Source organism: Plodia interpunctella, chromosome 22 (genome assembly GCF_027563975.2).
Source record: "Plodia interpunctella isolate USDA-ARS_2022_Savannah chromosome 22, ilPloInte3.2, whole genome shotgun sequence".
NCBI lineage: Eukaryota > Metazoa > Arthropoda > Insecta > Lepidoptera > Pyralidae > Plodia > Plodia interpunctella.
The window spans coordinates 1,483,183-1,501,717 of record NC_071315.1 but is presented as its reverse complement, the minus strand read 5'-3'; the positions used below and the strand labels follow the sequence as shown (position 1 = coordinate 1,501,717).

General features: G+C 35.6%; 3 protein-coding genes across 6 annotated transcripts in view; 1 reads left to right on the top strand and 2 right to left on the bottom strand.

Moving 5' to 3' along the window:
- Nucleotides 1–191: 191 nt before the first annotated feature.
- LOC128679949 (myrosinase 1-like) lies at nt 192–7,689 on the bottom strand. The gene is made up of 11 exons (XM_053762498.2): nt 7,581–7,689; nt 5,782–5,888; nt 5,222–5,369; nt 4,725–4,891; nt 4,249–4,509; nt 3,722–3,810; nt 2,942–3,089; nt 2,370–2,533; nt 1,568–1,723; nt 708–799; nt 192–507 (listed from the first exon to the last, which is right to left on the bottom strand). Exons 1-11 carry the CDS (start codon nt 7,676–7,678, stop codon nt 369–371), a joined length of 1,569 nt encoding a protein of 522 aa, XP_053618473.1. The 5' UTR covers nt 7,679–7,689; the 3' UTR covers nt 192–368.
- Nucleotides 7,690–8,197: 508 nt separating this feature from the next.
- Sys1 (Sys1 golgi trafficking protein) lies at nt 8,198–12,131 on the top strand. Its single transcript, XM_053762499.1, has 3 exons — nt 8,198–8,610; nt 8,966–9,087; nt 9,681–12,131. The coding sequence occupies exons 1-3, from the start codon at nt 8,431–8,433 to the stop codon at nt 9,868–9,870; spliced, it is 492 nt and encodes a 163-aa protein (XP_053618474.1). The 5' UTR covers nt 8,198–8,430; the 3' UTR covers nt 9,871–12,131.
- A 120-nt stretch (nt 12,132–12,251) lies between these two features.
- LOC128679946 (uncharacterized protein) overlaps nt 12,252–18,535 on the bottom strand; it is a 31,132-nt gene continuing 24,848 nt past the window's right edge. For all 4 annotated transcript variants that reach the window (XM_053762491.1, XM_053762492.1, XM_053762490.1 and 1 more), the window contains one exon: nt 12,252–18,375. In XM_053762491.1, coding sequence (XP_053618466.1) covers nt 18,292–18,375 — 84 coding nt within the window. In that variant the 3' untranslated portion in view covers nt 12,252–18,291. The remainder of the gene's footprint in view (nt 18,376–18,535) is intronic.

The window sequence follows — 18,535 nt, the reverse complement described above, 5'->3', positions numbered from 1 at the left end:
TTATAAATGTTTAATTAAACAAAAAAAAAAGATTCTTTATTTAAAAAAATATGCGACACTAATCAAATGAAACGCTTACACGCCGCGTTCAAACAGTCGTGAAATTCACCCTAATTAATGCCTCGATACAATATTAGTTAGCCTACAATTTTATTAAACACGAACATACAAAATAATACAATTGGTAGGTCGAACAAATAAGTTTATTTTTTTAATACATTTATTTTTCTTAATATACTTTTATTACACACTTATCAACTAAGTTATTTTCTGGACTGTCCTAAGTTAGGAAGATCTCACGTCATCCACTGAAGTGGTTCTATTTTAGGGCGGGACCACGAGCCCTCCACCTTCCACCAGCTGTAATTCTACAAGTCATCTTTCACCGCCCCTACAGGAACTAACGAGTGAGATTTGATCACTCTCTCGTAATATTTGGCCGATTTTCGCGGTGTGCGCGTGCGCTGAGGATCATTGAAGTCCACTGCGTATAGCCCAAATGCTATGCTGAAATAAAATGCCAAAGTTGATGAATTATAACGTGAGAAATAGACATGAAAAATACGGGTCACTCACGTGTGATTGTCTGGTCTAATGTTCATTGGTAAAAGTCATGTCAGATGCCTTTAGGCGACTTGAATGAAATCAGAAACAATAGTAATATCGACTCGATAATAATAGTACACTCGATCCGAAGAAATAATTACTTATATCCATCGTGCCACTCGAAGTTGTCCATGATGGACCATGCCGTGTACCCTCTCACGTCTGCCCCGTCCTCATATATGGATAACAGCACCTAAAAAATAAACATTTTTTTTAAAAGCTTTTATTTAACTTGCAATGTATGTATGTTTGTTTGTTCGTGTGGAATCTTGCTACTCAATTTTGAAGCAGATATCTTCAACCGATTGAGCTGAAATTTTGTATACACGTTTAGTTTGGATGACAATACACGATAAGCTAGATTTTTTTAATTATTATCTATCAACTTATAACCTCATTATACACCATTTAAAAATCATAAAAGCTTGTCGCGATGTTTGCGTAAGTACCTATAAGTATTTAACTCAATTAAATAGTATTAGTTTATTTACACAAGCAAACCTCGCGACAAGCTTTTATGGTCATATAAATTGTGGATAATGAGATTATAAGTTGATAGTTAAAATTTTAAAGAAAATTTTTATTTTCTTCTTTTTGGAGCATTTAAATAAAAGTTTTTTTTTTCTTTTAATGTATTATTTCTCACACTCGGAAAGTAGGTTGCTATATATATATTTTGGTCCAAATAGCGGTTTTGTTGCATTGAACGCGTGACAAAACAACCTGTCCTTGCAGTAAAACGGTGTGGAGTTTCCTCGCGTAGTATATCGACCTGGGTACATCATCAGGTCATCTATATAATAAAATGCATTGTCATGGAAACTTCAAATCTGTAGGACAAGCGGAAAGGCGTTTAACTTGCACGATTTAATAACAGACAGACGGGACAAGTGAAACTATATTCAAGTTTGTAAAAATCTAGTAACGAAACTTGCTATTAAATATGGGTTTACTAGGTTACCTGTTCCAAATGGTCGTGTATGAACTGAATCCTTTCATCGTCTTGTAGCTCCAGGCCAGGTTTGGATGCGAATCCATTCTCTAGAATGAAGAACTCCAAGTCTCCGTAGTTCTTCTTCAGCCAGGTGAGAATGTGACGCAGACCTTCTGGGTAGATCTGGAAGTTTATAGAATAGAAGCTCAGTAAGTTTTGAGTTTATTAATTACAATAAAAAAAAACAAAAATATAAATATTTCTTTTTGTAATATTAGTATAGGAAGTATGGATAGCAGCAATATTGGCTAACAGATAGGGTAAAAAAAAACAGGGGCTATTTCACTGCATGTTATTATAATCGCACAGATAACTTACCTGCTAGATAAATCTGCCTGATGTGATTGGCCAGTCAGCCGTATCCAACACTTGTGAACTGGTTTGCCGTTGCCTTCTCCATTTCACACACAAATTGATAGTCAACCAGTGTGCAGGTTTCCTCACTATGTTTTCCTTGACCGGAAGCAAGTGGTGGTCGATGAAAACTACTATACATGAGTCTGATTGGTTCTCATGAGGCACGAGTAGGATTCGAACCAGGGACCTTTCGGTTCACAGGCCACAACACCACCAGAGATTCAACATGGTCTTCCTGTTTAGATATTCTGTCATATCTGGAAATTACTTTCCCTAGCCTTTTTATGTGCCCCACTGCTGGGCAAAGACGTGTTATATATTTTATATATTATTTTTTCCACAAATCTCTGATGAGGACAGCCTGTTGCCAATACGCAGAAAATCATCAATATCAGCCCGGAAATTAACTTACTTGAAAAGAAGCCGAGTGAGATTCCTTCCAATGGGGACGGATGCCAAGCACTAGATCTAAGTCCGGGGCCCCGAACAGGGGGTAGGGCCCTACGACCTCACCCGCCCGCGCCCGCCTCACCGTCCGCGCCGTGTAGTAGTTCAAAGAATAGAAATCAAAGGTCCCTGAAATCCCATGGAATTTAGCAGTTTGGATTTCACATTTTTACGGGAACTAACATAATAAAACCTAAATATAATTTGCTTTCTGTTTGTGGAACCATAGTCGTTTTTTTATTAATAAATTGTACCCATACTAATATTATAAATGCGAAAGTCTGTCTGTTTATCTGTCTGTACCGCTTTCACGGCTAAACCGTTGGACAGGTTTTGATGAAATTTGGTATGCATATAATTAGCTAAAGACTCCCGTTCTAACATAGGGTTCATTTTAAAAATCAACCCCCAATTGACTATAATAGGGGGGTGAAAGTTTGTGTTCCGCTTTCGCAGAATAACTCATGCGGGCGAAGCCGTGGACGAAAGCTAGTATTAAATAGAAAATAAGTATGTAGTTAGTTCTTTATTTCTTACCTCTGATAAATTCTATTTCCTCGGAAGAAAACACAGGGAGTTTGGAATTCTTGTACCCTTCAGATATGCTCTTTTCAGCCACTAGCTCCTCAATGATGCGCGGCCAGCCACCTTCCGCGCTGTAGACCGGGTGGGAGCAGAGCCCGATCTGATTGAATCAATGAATTTGTTATTAGTTTGGTTAAAATCACAATTCATACTTCCATACTAATATTATAAAGAGAAAAGATTTGTTATTCTAGTTTTTTTTTGTTTGTAATGAGTAAACTCAAAAACTACTAGGATCGATTTTGATGAAATTTGGCACAAAAATAGACGAAACCCTCAGGAGTGACATAGGCTAGTTTTTATTACGGTTTTACCCGAGCGAAGCCGGGACGGGCCGCTAGTAAATTATACTTTCACATATTACCTACTTGAATCTCACTAATCGCACACTATCTATTGGTGAAAACCGTACAAAAATCCGTCTGGTAGTTCTGAAGTTTATCGCTTTCATCACGCTCAGATGAGACAACCTCGGTGGCGCAGTGGTAAAGTGCTTGCCTTTGAACCGTGAGGTCCCCGGTCGGGTCCTGACGGAAAATGATCTTTTTCTGATTGGCCCGGGTCTTGGCATGTTTATCTATTATTTATATTATCTACTATTTGTTATAAAATATAGTATCGTTGAGTTAGTATCCCATAACACAAGTCTCAAACTTACTTTGGGGCTAGCTCAATCTGTGTGATTTGTCCTAACTTATTTAAACTGAATAATAATTGATTTTACGATCTCACCATGAACTGCCGCATTATTTCGGCGTCAGTCTCATCATGTTCCGTGTCTCCTTCCGTCCAAATCAGTTGGTTGGTAAAGGACACCTTACCTGGAATCATTACGACTGTCTTACGCACCGACACACATTGATTGATGACCGTTAGTATTAATTCTATCTCATTCACCACTCTCTTCTTGTCATCTCTCTCTCATCTGAGCGTTTCCTTGGCTTCTTCCGCAGCCGTTGAGCTTCGGAATCCACGGTTCCTTTCCTACTTTTTCGTCTCCACTTTGCACGGTCGTCGACATCCCGAGTTGTCAGACCACATCCTTGACGACATCAAGCCAGCACTTCTTGGTTTTGCCTTCTGGCAGGGCCGGGCGGGAGCGGCATAGCCATACATTGAATGCCTACGTACCTAACTAATTTACCATCATCATAGCAGACGGCACTCCTGGACTTTGTCTACTCATCACACAAGTTCCATTCCATATGAATCAATATTCGATATCTAGAGACTTGTGTAAAATAGCTTAAAAAACTTACCGTTTTGCCAAACGCGGAATTCCTCATCATATATTCTGTACGCTGTCGCATGTGCGAGCATCACATGCTTATTGCACAAATACGACCCAAGCCCAGGGCTCACGATTCCAGGGGCTAATAAACCAGTGTTGTAGGACAAGTCACATGCGATTAGAGGTTCGTTGATCGTGATCCAGGTCTTTACGCGATCGCCAAAGAGAGAGTAGACGTTTCTCGCGTAATCTCCAAACCAGTCGACTATGAGGGGGTTGGTCCATCCGCCTGAGCAAGAATGTTATGGTTTCTAAGGAATACGTCAATATAAAATCATTTCAGGATTTATAGATGGTTCGATTTCGATATCTGAATTATAATTTTTTACACGTCTACCCAAAAAAGGAGGGATCCGATACGTTTTCTGGCAGATACTACTTTTCGTGCCCGAAATTCGGAAGCCCAAAGTTTAGCTAGACAATAATAAAAATTAACACACTTACCAAGATTCTGTATAGTCTGTGGTAAATCCCAATGATAAATAGTGACCATTGGCTCGATGCCGTTGCGCAGGAGTTCGTCAATCAGCTCGTTGTAGTACCGCTTGCCGTCCTCACTGATTCTGTTGGAGAAGCCCGTTGGAAGGAGGCGGGGCCAGGAGAGAGAGAACCTGTAAAGAGGGAGAAGTATCACACAGTAGCCGTCAAGAATTATATGCGTGCCAATGGTTTGATTACTTATATACTTTGGAACTCTGGGTTCTGATGCTTAACAGCGCAGCCATCTGGATGACCCCGAGAAAATGCTCGTGTGAATTCCCCATTCCCCTATCGAGAACGTTCCCACAATACTGGAACTTTTATCGGGAATGTGGTGTGGTGTGGACATGTGCGTGTTCCTGGAAATAATTATCCCTCTCACTTGAGCGTTTTCCCGTAGCCTCCAACGCCACAGAGTAACGCAGTGTTCGCTTTCCTGGGAACGGCACATCACTATGTACCTGTAAAACTGAAGGCCCATCTCTTCGGCCATCTGCACGTCCCTCTTGTAGTGGGTGTAGGAGTCACACGCGACGTCCCCCGTGTTCTGGTTGAACACTGAGCTGTCGTGACGGTGCGTGAATGTGTCCCAGATGCTAACGCCTTTGTCTGGGGAAGAAATTAGGTATTATTTAAGGGGCATAAGTTTTTTAAGATACTTTTTTGGTTTGCCTGAAGTCAACCCTTTTTCTAACGTCTTTGGGTGTACTAATTTAACACGCAGTGTGAAAGCTCAATGTGAAGGTCGGTCAGTCGTGTAAATTGTCTATCATCTGTGAAGATTATGGCTAAAACCAACTGGCTGAAATAGGCATACTTACGTGGTATCTTGAGGTTTCACTTCCCAGCTCGGCCAAATATTTGTTCTGGGTGTGTTGTGCCAGTTTCTGTGTTTGTATCCATCCCTCGATACAAGCTTAGTGTGGGCTGTTGAATTGTCCATTTGTTTGTTTTATCGGCACGTGGACATGAGGAGTAAGCAGTTCAGCGGTTCTGAAACATCTACACCTGTGTCACTTACCGGTGACGTTCCAAGATCCTTCCACCTGATACGCCGACGTGGCTGCTCCAAACTTGAACCCAGGTGGGAACGCCAGCTGGTCTCCCGCCACCAACCCTGACAACACACTGACATGCCGATACGGTTTGCCCAAATCATGAACCAAATTTTGAGATTTTTATTGCAAGTCACAAGTTTTAAGTAAAAGTATTAGGTACCTATATGTATAGCTAATCTGTGTCTAGATAAAAGATAAGCAAGTACAATACAAGGTGACCTCTGTAAGGGGACAGACAAGGTGATACTGTGGACACTTGTAAAAGAGAAATCTCAAATTTTATTCGCAAGATTCGATTCGAATCGGAAGTGGGAATGAGCGAGACCTAACACCGGCGACACACGTTCCGATTTAAGGGACTACAGAAAGGGATGCAGGGATTGAAAAGAAAGAGATGTAGGATGACATTCCTTTAAATACGTGCATTTCCTTCTTTAGACCCTAGATTGCCCGTGCGGCAGGTGTGAGTAGCCTGCGTGACCCATGTGAATTGATGTTTATGGGACTAAGAGAAGTCAAAACAATATATATTTTTTAATTTTTGTCGTAACATTTATATTTTTATATTTATAATATATTTGTCCTAATATATTATATATAAGTATATATTAGTTTTACCATCGGACTTGGAGATTATTCCAAAACTACTTTTACCTAACTGCTACTAATCGAATCACAAGAACTGAATTAATTTGCATATATATATTGCATGTTTCTGGCTGCATTCGGGATTATGACGCCGTGAAGCCCGGGGTCAGCGTAAAAAAAACCCTTAAATGAAGTATCGTCTGTGATTAAACAACCGGGCCTCAAACCCCATTGGATATGTCATTGTTGTCTATCGTGCCTAGGCTGTGTCCTTTAGTCGCCTAGTAGGTACTACATCTAAGTATCTAGGGCGGATCCACGCACGACAAATGCATTGCTTTATTACCTACCTACATACAGATAAAAAAATAAACGTCTACAGTCACGAATAAACGATGTTTACGATAATAATTATTTAATAATTAATGTGTTTCCATCATACTAACCTTCAAGTGCTTAGGAAAATATTATCTCAAGAAAAAAATAAAAGTATTACAATATTCAATCAATAGATACTTAATCGATATTCTTACTGCAAAAAAAACGTTTAACTATATACCTACTTAAGTAGCTAGTTCGTCTACTTACTACTTTATAAAATAAATAAATTTATAATACCTAGGTAAGTATAAATGTTTTATATCATTGGTAAGTACAATTTTTTACGACCAAAAATCGTGACCGCTTTCGTCTTTTTAACTTCAAATTTAAATATTTTATAATTTTATTAGCGGCCTATTCCGACTACGCTCGGGTAAAACCATAATAAACCTAAACCTTCCTCAGGAATCACACTATTTATTGGTGAAAACCGTACAAAATCTGTCAGGTAGTTTTTGAGTTGCGGTCCCTGCGCGCGATGTTGCGGTCGTACAAGTCAGAGACATTTAATTTATCTTCTTTTACAATTTAATGTCTGTGGCACAAACAGACGCGCCAGGGGAACTTCTTAATAAGGACTTCTTAATTAGGTCCTACCACAGAGATATGTATTGTGATATCCATGGGTCCTATAAAATTTCAGTATTTCGTATTCTCTGTTCATAGATAAACAAAAAAGAAAAAACAAGCAACAGAAAACCATAGATACAATAGAGATAGATAGATAAAGATAGATTCTTTGAAATGAAATCTTTGGGAAATTATGTACAGAATAATATTAATTTAAATATACCTGAAGACAAGCGCCGCGGCGGTAACCATTTTCAAAACTGTGCAACTGAGTAAATAAATTGCTTTCTCGTGGTAATTAAACTTGTACCTACTTATCATTATGCCTAAGCATTATACCTGCTTATGCATCGAATTATAATACTATTCGCGCGGAGCCCTTTCTAATATCTGATACTATTGCATATTTTCTCAAAAAAATTGGATGTTAGTACTTAAGTATGTACGTTACAAAAAAAAACCACCATTCATGAAATTTGGTATTATCTTATCTACCCACTAAAACAATATCATTTATATGTAATGTTTTTATATCTGTGTTTATCATTATATTTCAAAAATATATTAGTATGCATTTAATTTCGCAATATTTTCATAATAGTTAACATGTACGTAAACAAAGAATATAATGTGAGGGCAAAATTTAGTTTTATAGGTACCTAAACAAAAGAAGTAAGAATAGAGGAAATAAAATATTTCATTTTCAACGAAAGCTGTATGATCATGTTGATTTCGCCCAAAAAATATAGAATTGTCATAGACGATGACAATGACAGCTGCCAGATGACATTTTCTACTTTTTGACAAATAGAGAATCTTCAAAATAAAAATTAATATTACGAGTCTGATAGGTACATACATACTTACATCCTACATACATCTTCAAGAAATAATAACTTAGCCATATGTTCGGTATTTCGATCGAAGTACTAAAATATAAACGCAGGCATTTGTTAAAATTGTTTCCAACGTAAAACAATTTCGCAATAACCATTCCTGATTACGTGCGTTCCTTTGATTTTACTGAAATCTCTGAAAGTATTTTAATTAATTAATCAGAAAATTCCTCTAAAATGTCGAAGATGAAGAAGCTGACAGGGTCATTCCGCTATACGCAGTGGGATCCGTGTCTTATTATCTCTCAGATAGTGGCTATGCAGTCCCTGATGTACCTATGTTTGTGTCTACTGACAGCTATAATGCAGGACCTTACTGGTTCAACCAGGACTCTAGATCATATATTTGAGTATCATGTGAGTATTTTTAAGCTTCCTTAAAATCCTGACAGATGATTCACAAGTAAACATCTGGTCACCTCTGTCACAAAAAAATATGACAGCTTCGAAAATTTATTATTGGTTTCTAAAGCAATGTATATTATCTGGGCAGTGGTGATCTCTTACCTTCAGGTGACCCCCATACTAGTTTACTGCCCAGTTACATAAAATAAGTCATTATCGTCACATAAAATAAGTCATTATGGTCCCTGATTCACAATTTATATTTATAGGTTGAACTTTTTCCCCAAACTTAAAAATAAATAATGACTAACAATATTTTTTAAGCACCAATTATTTTCATCAGCAAAACACATATTATACATTTCAGGAAATTCATGTACGAGACAGTGAAGGCCGAGCAGTGATCACTGCGTTTGTGATAAATGCTGTAATTGGTGCATTTCTGCTGTGGACTGTCATTGGACGGACAAAATTGTGCTTGGACTTCAGGTGAGAGTCACTTTGATGTTCAACCATTGTTCTACACATTTGTGGACACACAGTAAGATTAAAATGAAGTTTGTTATTACTTCTCTAGCAGTAGTGCATATAAGTGTGTTGTTTTTTAACCCTTAACACAAGACACAAAAGAAGTTTAGTTGTTTTAACTTCTTAGATGTAAAAGTGTCCTGCAAAGGGTTAAATTATTAGATACATTTTGTAGTGGAGTTAATTTCCATCCCTGTAAACCCATATCTCTGTTAAAAACCTATTTGTTTAAAACAATATCCATTTCATTTATTTAAAACAAATTAAAATTGGTTCTTTTTTGTTTCTAAATTTTTAACAAGGCCTCAGTGCACTTTGTGTGACTATGTCAGCCTCATGGGGTATCTCTAATATAAACCTATCTAGCTTTGGCAAAAAATCTATCTTGTAGGGCAGAATATCGACCACATTCTAGCAAGATGTGTATCAAGTCTTCCTCCTTGTTACAAATAGGTTCTTTAAAAAAGAATTTGATTATAACACAAAGCTTAGAATTTGTATGTATTGTATTATATATGTATACCAGTATAATGTACTTATTTGACTTGTTCCAGTTGCACATATCACGGTATACATCTACTAATCTGCTGGATATACAACGGAAATTTCCCCTTTTCATTCTCCTGGTGGACTTTAAACATAGCCTGTGCAGCGATCACATGCGTGACAGGAGAGTTCTTGTGTCTACGGACAGAGTTGCAAGCGATACCGTTGACCAATATTGGGAGTAAAGTGGACTTATGAAAGTTGATGACACATTTTGGACTGTTGTGATTAGATCTCCTTTGTAGGTTAAGATGTAATGCCTAAAGAAATATATATAATATATAGTCTGTAATATTTTTTGTAAGTATTTTTTATCTTCAAATAATATATGTTAAAGTTAAAGAATATTTATAATAAAATACATAGGTATATTTAGGCCTGAGCGAAAAAGTAGGACAACAGATCTTGATCTTTGACTAAGGAATCAACCGGGAAACGCTCATTGGGAGATGGAGCGCGTAAAAGTTATATTCGTTGCAAATAAAAAGCTAAATGATAAAATTATTCTGAAGCGCCCAAGCTAGCAACGAATAACCAATGTATTTTTTTTGTTATTGCTTTGTTTAATCCCCTATTAATATAATGAACACAATTAGTTCATTTTTAATCATGCTAAGAGCAGTGTTAATTTTTTACAATAAAAAAACATTATTATTTAAAAAGATGTAGCGTGAGAAAGATAATTTAAACTGTTTTAGAACAGTTGTCGGTTTTCCCTCTTTTTTTTTTTTATAATTTTATTTGGTATTGCTATGACAAAAAAAAAATGTGTTATAGACCACGTGACCACCGGTGGAGGAAAACGTAGGAAACCACACACACTGGTTGACGGGTTTAGTTTACTTGTGTATGTGCGACTACTTGCAACTTGAGGTCGGTAGTCGTGACAATGTTTGACAACACTGCCCGACGACATCGTCATATAAAATGTGACACCAGCCTGCTTCGCTGTCAGCTCTGCGCTTGTAGCAGGAGCGGTGTGTGGTAGAGTAGAAGTGAGATATGATTTTAAAAAAAAAAATCTGTTAAATTATTTTTGCTCAAAGGGCAAACTAAAAATTCATGCCAATGTTTTTATTGTATTAAAAATGGTGTTGATATTGTAGATTTGTTATTGTATATTTGCTGTGCGTCCAGTAAATTAAATTCAATGAATGTTCTGTCAATTTGTTATACCTACTTGTCCCCTTCTGTTGTATAATTTCACAGAATGCTAAAAAGACATAGCTTGCCTTATTGCTTCGGTGTGTACCAAGCATTAATATTCTGTAACAGAATCGGTTGAAGGAACCGTATTGGGTACTGAAAGGGCTTAATGAAACGCAAACACGCATTTCACTTATCAACATCGAATCGATTCGAAGTGAGATGCAGCGAACCAATCGCTGCGGTGTGGTTGTCGTTGCGTAACAATGGCGCACTGTGATTGGTTCGCGGCGTCTTACTTCGAATCCAAATAGCCAATCCGCACTAAGGAGTCTGTACATTTATAAATATCATATTATGTAGCGAGTCTGAAAACATGAAAAATATTTTTTTAGTCGAATTTATTATTGGTATTTGTGATACACCAGCAAACTAGCTCGATTTATCAATCTGACATCATGAAAAACGACATTTTGTTCGACGAGGTTTGATAATTCATTAATTTTAATTTCATACCAAAATAAATCTATGAATTATTTATCTGTTTCAATGTTAACAAACCGTGTAAGTCTCTAACGCAATGTCGCAAACACGGACATGAGGACAGTCAGTCATTATTGAGTCATATCAAAACAAAATTCGTAAAACGAAACGTAACTTCTACGTTTTTCCTTTTCCATGACGTCAATTGCTGCTGTTTTATAAATAACCGTAATAAAAATAAAATGTAGTCAAATTAACAGTTACGTTAATTAATAAATTATGCATTAATTTTAATTTGAATTGGTCAATTTTGTTTGCTTGAACGCATTTTATTAACCCATATTAAAGAATGCATTATGACCCCGAAAAGAGTGGCGTCTTCAGACAGCAGGACCCATAGAAATATTGTTTTTATATTTAAATATTGTTATAGAAAACAGTCATTTAATATTGGATGAATATTAAATTTCTGTTGAATTATGGTGAACCTTAAATCTGAAGTTATAGAGTTCACTTTATATAGACGAATATTTAACATTTTAATGTCACTTCTCTCTCATCTGGGTTTCAGTCGTGGCTGTGATGCAGCGGAGCCCGGGGCAGCATAATTAATTAATCCTAAAACTTTAAAGATTCGGCTGTAATTTTACAACCGGCCGTCAGCTTGACGTCAACACTCTTTGGGAATGCTGTCGTTACGTCACTTAACTCCGTATGAAATTAATTTAAGTACCTATCCATTTGATCTGTGATTCAGTCAGCGTGGGTTCTATTTATTGTAATTGATACTGATTTCTATTTAATGTAAATAAATGATTTATTTATGCCAATTTTGGTTTATTTCTATTCAAAACTTTGACTACCTCTGCGTATCGACGGTAAATCCACAACGCTTTATTTGGTGTGTACCTATACCGAACAGTGTTGCCGCTCTAAAAAATGAAACCAAAAAGTGTTAAAACGCTATATTTATTAACATAATAAAACAATCACAATTGTTAGCAACAAAATTAGTAAAATATATCACATATTTGTACGATACTAGCGAAGATCCTTACGAAATAGTGCAGTTATAGTGTAATCAAGACACAAGAAGACAAAACAATGATATTGGTTTAATATTTAAAAACAAGCCAACAGATAATATTTTTCCGATGGGATTGTAAAGTCTATCGACGATACACACCTTGGTGTCACTTTCTAAACCACCCGACAACATATCAGAGGGGTTAGTGCGATTCAAAGTCGGACGCAGCGAACCAATCACACTGCAGTGTGCTTGTCGTTGAGTCACAATGGCGGAATGTGATTAGTGTAGTGCGGGTTTGCCGCAAACTAACAAACATACCCGCACTTCACCCACCCATGTAATATAGAAAGTAAAAAGTATATTTAGTTTCATTTTATCACATAAAGGGATATATTTTAATAAAATAATATTTTGCCATTAAATGTCATTATAAACATTAAAAAAAATAGCTATTACATGTCTCACTGCTGGGCAAAATCATCCTCACACTCTTTTTCCATTTATCTGGTATTTTCTATCCGTCTCTTGTCGAAATCTCTAAGTTTATTCGACCAAGTCCTCTTAGGCTTGTGGTCTGGATGCCACATCCAGGTGGTAATTATTACCGTATATCACAAAAAATATATCACTTATTACAGAGTTTTGTCCACTTATGTCGTTTGGTGCATTGACTAAAATAGTGTCTTTTTGTTCTACCTGGTCACAACATTTATTAATATTAGAGACTTTAGCCCCAAATTATAGTTTATTTCCAAGCCAAACGGAAAAAAGCTCTTTTTAAGGGAATGGTCAACTGATGGTTTTCTTCGTGGCTTCGAAACGGAGTATAGTAATATTATAGAGTGTACCAATGGAAGGTTTCGCTGTTGAGTCGTAAAAATGTTATTTAACTCATAAATTTGCGCCTCTGAATATGTACTTAACTCGTAAAAATATGCTAATGCGATGATTATGTGGACGGTGTGTCTTTTAATACCATAACATTGCTATCAAATTGACACACTCTATAAAAATACCGTTACAATCGATAAATACTCATTGGTATAATTTAAATATTATCTAGCTTAATCTATGACGAAAATATGTTTGCTCACAATAGGTATACATGTTTTCTTTCCAATATTAGTTCGTGACTTGAGCCCATCCTTGATTTAATTAAATGATTTTTTCATACTTCTGACATTGTAATAAAGAATGGTGTGTTGTTATCTCATTAACGAATGCACGAAGCATTCGTATTTCGTACTCACGCACGAATTTTTTATCTGTGTGCATAGTGCGACTTTGCTATTTACATCTCACCATCGAGTCCAATCACAGTGCGCCATTGTGACGCAACGACAACCACACCGCAATGTGATTGGTTCGCGCTGCGTGTCGCTTCGAATCGATTCGATAGTGAGAAGTGAAATTAACCTGCACTTCGCCCTCTGAAGTGAATCTGCCAGTGTGTCAACATAACAACGCAATGCATTTAAAGTATGACCAATTTATGATGCGCCTTTCACTTAATATCAACACACTTCGAATCAACACTTTTCGATTGACATTATGATATCACGTAATTTTGGTATTTCAGGAATGGGCTTAGAGACTATATTGCTCGTTTTGAAGTTCAATTTCACTCAAGTTGGTGGTCTATTGACTATTACATAACATGAAAGAGATAGCTATAATATTGAGCGCGAAAACTCCTTCTTTTCTGGCGGAAATACGTAACTACAATAACATATCTTGATTCTGTCATTCTATTTATAGAATATAATAGAAAATTCGAATAAAATATGGTTAAAATGGCGTCAATAATATAATTATATAGGAATATCACATATTTACCAACGGAAATATATAACCGCAGCGGAGAAAAATATACATTAGCAATTATGAGAACAACGGGTTTAATGATCGTATTTCCGACTGCCTTAGTAATAAAAATCGAATAAATTAGTAACCTTTTACTCGCGTATTTCGATACGCGTGTAACATTCTAAATTTAAATATAATCGCACACAACACGTCACAACATCAATACCTTCTGGCCTACACGGAAAGCAATCTTATTGCTTAGAAAATAAGGCATATTAGACATAAGCACTAGATAAACTTCTGATAATTAGCTTTCGAAAAACAATGGAAGTACAGTCAGTTTGCATTTTTTCGTTGAATTGAGCAAATTTTGTTAAATTGAGTTATGAATATGTTTCGCCGGCTAGATCTATCTACAGTCAGTTTCAGTTGATTTCACCTATATAAAGCGTGTTAATCTTCGACTAGACAGACCTAGGTTTCGCTAGGTATAAGGTTATAATGATCCCGGCTTGGATTATTACAACAGGATTTAGTCGCCAAAATATTCCAAAAATTTGAAAGATAATTTTCGAACACAAAACAAATAGATTACTTACTAATCACATTCTTGTATATATTTATTTTAATTGTATTGATTAAAAATACAATTTATATTTTTTATATTGTATTTAAACTAGTATGTATTTATTGACTTTATGTAACTGACGTCACTTTTTTAGACAGCAATAATTGTAAAGTTATAGCAAAAACATTTCTGTAATTAAAAATAATTTGTGTAAACTTTTGAAAGGCACTGTAAAATCATTAACTTAATAAAACAATGTTCTTTGATGAATAAATACTAATGTGCATTGCGGACATCAATAATATTTACAGGGAATTGCCTAAATTTAAAAATTGTATTTAATAACAATAAAAAGACGTGTGCGCTACATTTCGCACCTGGCGTGTTGCCAAAAACAAAGGTGTGCAAAACACGCTAGGAGCGAAAATTTTCTCAAGTTCGACTTGCCGAATAATAGCCGAGCGATTTAAGCTTAATTATATATCCTTTAAGGGGCCCGACAAATTACAATTCGGAAAAAAGAATACAAATTGTCTACGAGTGGATTTTTAAATAAATATTTTATAATATTTTTATAAATAAATAGTTTTAGTGAGTTATTTTTAGTGGGGACTGTGTTTTTCTCCTTATTTGCTTATGAATCATATAAAATAAATAATTTGATCAGGTCAACTGTGAATAAATTATTCTCATACAAAATATGAATAGGTATTTGTGTAATAGCAAAAATAAGTGTAACATACAATTTAAACAAAATATAGTGAATGAATTATTGATTATCTATATATTTAATATGTATGAGATGGAACATTTACATAGGTAACAGCCCGGTCTATTGGGCGTTATAAAAACAGCACACGACGCGACGAGTGATAACATTAGCGCTCTGTTCCTTTTCTTCTCGTGTATTTCTAATGCGCATTACTCTTTCTTGTATGAGCGAAACAAACTCATGTCTTTTATTTCAGAAGTAATACACCATTAATTTTGAATTATGCCAAAAAATAAAATATCAGTACCTATTACTGATAATATCTGCATAGTCAAAACATAAAAAATTGAAATCCAAATGTATCCAAAAATATCTATAATAATTGGTTATAATACTTAGAGTGCGCCACCTGACTACTACGCTTCATAGTAAAGGTAGGCTCAGTGCTGCGGTTCACACAAAGTCGATTTTCATTGATAAATTCTGGCAATTCTTTTTTATTTATTTAATTTTTTGCCTATGCCGGAGTCATTGCACGCGAGAGCGAGAGGACACGATAAACTATGAATTGGTATAATTGGAGTTTCAAACTACGTCCATGAATTCATTGATATTTTGGGATAAACGTAAAACCTCAATAACTTTGGCGATAAACGATAATATTTAATTTTGATAACTCACATGTATAGGGTCTTTAATATTAGGCCTTAATTTGTTTGGCATAATTAAAAATTTATGGTGTATAGGTTTCTCTGTTCATAATCGAGTCACCCGTTTTTTAATCATAATATCTATTTCACAAGTAGTTATAACAAATTATTTCGTTTATTAGACGGAAGACAAGCATCAAATAAATTTAATATAAGACACATGAAATACTTCAATGAGGTAGATGATTCTACTAACAAAACCATTAAAACAATCGTACTTACAAAAATATTTGTTATTAGTGACAGCGTCAAGCGAAAGAAGTCTGGGGCAATACGTACGTGGAAATATCAATATCGTATCGACCACGTTGCTGTTGTTAGCGCATTGACCAAGAACTTTTTCCTTGGCGCGGTACAGTCCGTTTCTAAGTCAGACAGAAAAGTGGTGATTGACTCGAAGAGCTTTGAATTTCAAAATCACTCTTACTACATTTAAACAATGACTTTTTTAAATAGCATTCGGATGGTAAGCAATCACCGTGGTCCTTGAGACACCAGCAACTCGGTAAAAGTCACTAATGCGCTGCAGACAAGAAAACAATGGAATATGTTATTAAATATTCCCGTCCGTTGTCTGAGGTCCAGAGTTTGATTCCCATCGCATTGGTGTGTGTCCTTGAATATTATATTTATTTAATCTCTTGTGGCAGCAATAAGTATGTTTTCGTGCATATGAAACACAAATTTATTTGTATATCGTTTTTCTGCCTTCATTAGAAACGTGCTGTTGTACCTCACTTTTTATGACAATTAACAAAAAAGTATCACCGATTCACACATTTTCCTATTGTATGAATTACTTTCATTGTGATGATCATAATAATTAAAACGCGTCTTAAAATATAATTAACTTAAACATATTCTTATGTTCAATAATGAATAATACAGAGATTCAGAAACTTAACCGAAAAATATTAGTTTGGTAATAATAATCTCTTTAGTTTAAATTTGTATAACAAAAAAAAAACAATAATAAATATCCTACTAATAGTATAAATGTGAAAGTTTATGAGGATGTGTGTGTGTTTGTAACTCTTTCACGCGTCATCTACTGGACAGATTGTTATGAAATTTGGTACACGGGTAGAATATAACTTGGAATAACACACAAGGTACTTTTTATCCAAAAATTCCCACGGGAGCGAAGCCCCGGGACGCAGCTAGCATTTTAAAAACAACCTATTACGGTATTAGCTCAGTTTACGAACCAAAGAACATATAAATTTTAATATCAAATTTAAAATTATTATTTACCAGCTTCTATTCCACCCGTGTACCAAATTTCATAACAATCCGTCCAGCAGATTTTTCGTGAAGGAGTAACAAATATACACACACGCATGCTCACAAACATTCTCACTTATAATATTAGGATAGGATATTGAAATAACAAAACACGATCAATTAATATGACCGTTATTCCGGTTTCTTCCTCAGCCGTAGAGCACCGGAGTCTCATTAACTTTAAACACCAAATCATACAACAAATAACATTGATCAATAGGAGGCCTGTTCCAACACATTCTGATAAATTATTATTATTACAATATAATAGAAACAACTAACTGCTAAATAAATCTGCTTCAATTAATTGCCAGTTAGCCCTATCCAAAACTTGTGGAACACACTCTGATATGTTACATATAGTCTATCAGATACTTTTGAAACAGGTCCTAAAACACACGACAAAAAAACTGATTAAACAAAGTGATATTAAATAAACTTGTTTTAATCATGAAATTAGTAGGTACTAAGTACTTAGTAAATCCATGGTTTTAATAATTATGTCTTTGGATTCGTATTTTTTTTATCAGGCAACTATTTAAAAGGCTAAATAATAAATTAAATGTACAAATTTTAATCCCCGACGCAAAAAGTGGGGTGTTATAAATTTGACTGCTAAATGTGTCTCTCTATCTGTCTGTGTACGTAGCTAATCAACGGGTGAACCGATATGGATACGGTTTTCTTCAATTTGATAGCTAATTTTCATGCGGTGGTTCTTAGATATGTTTGATCAAAATCGGTTCAGAAGTTGTAGCGAAACGAATATTGAATGTCGGGGCATTATTAATTTGTCCAACAAATAAACTTGTTAATTCCTCAATTTTCTGGCCAGCATATGATAACCGATAAAACAGCCCCAAAAAGGATACATTATATCTTAAGGGGAGTTTTCGTCGTCCACCTCCTTTATTACTGTGTCCGACTCCCATCGCGTCCTCTCAGCTAATAGAGTTTGCAGTTTCTGTGAATATTTCGGTAACACATAAATACAGTTAAAATTAGGTCGCCTTTTGAACATTTTCTTCTACACTTATTTAGTGATGGTTGTGGTGGTGGTCCAGTGGTTAGGACCGTCCGACCGTGATCGAAAGGTACCAGGTTCGAATCCTACTCGTGCCACA

Coding starts and splice junctions, on each gene's coding strand:
- Sys1 (XM_053762499.1), top strand. CDS start 8,431: ATGTCGAAGATGAAGAAGCTGACAGGGTCATTCCGCTATACGCAGTGG. Junction 8,611..8,965: donor ATCATATATTTGAGTATCAT/GTGAGTATTTTT, acceptor TATACATTTCAG/GAAATTCATGTACGAGACAG. Junction 9,088..9,680: donor AAATTGTGCTTGGACTTCAG/GTGAGAGTCACT, acceptor GACTTGTTCCAG/TTGCACATATCACGGTATAC.
- LOC128679949 (XM_053762498.2), bottom strand. CDS start 7,678: ATGATAAGTAGGTACAAGTTTAATTACCACGAGAAAGCAATTTATTTA. Junction 5,889..7,580: donor GCCGCGGCGCTTGTCTTCAG/GTATATTTAAAT, acceptor TCGGCATGTCAG/TGTGTTGTCAGGGTTGGTGG. Junction 3,090..3,721: donor AAATAATGCGGCAGTTCATG/GTGAGATCGTAA, acceptor TGATTCAATCAG/ATCGGGCTCTGCTCCCACCC.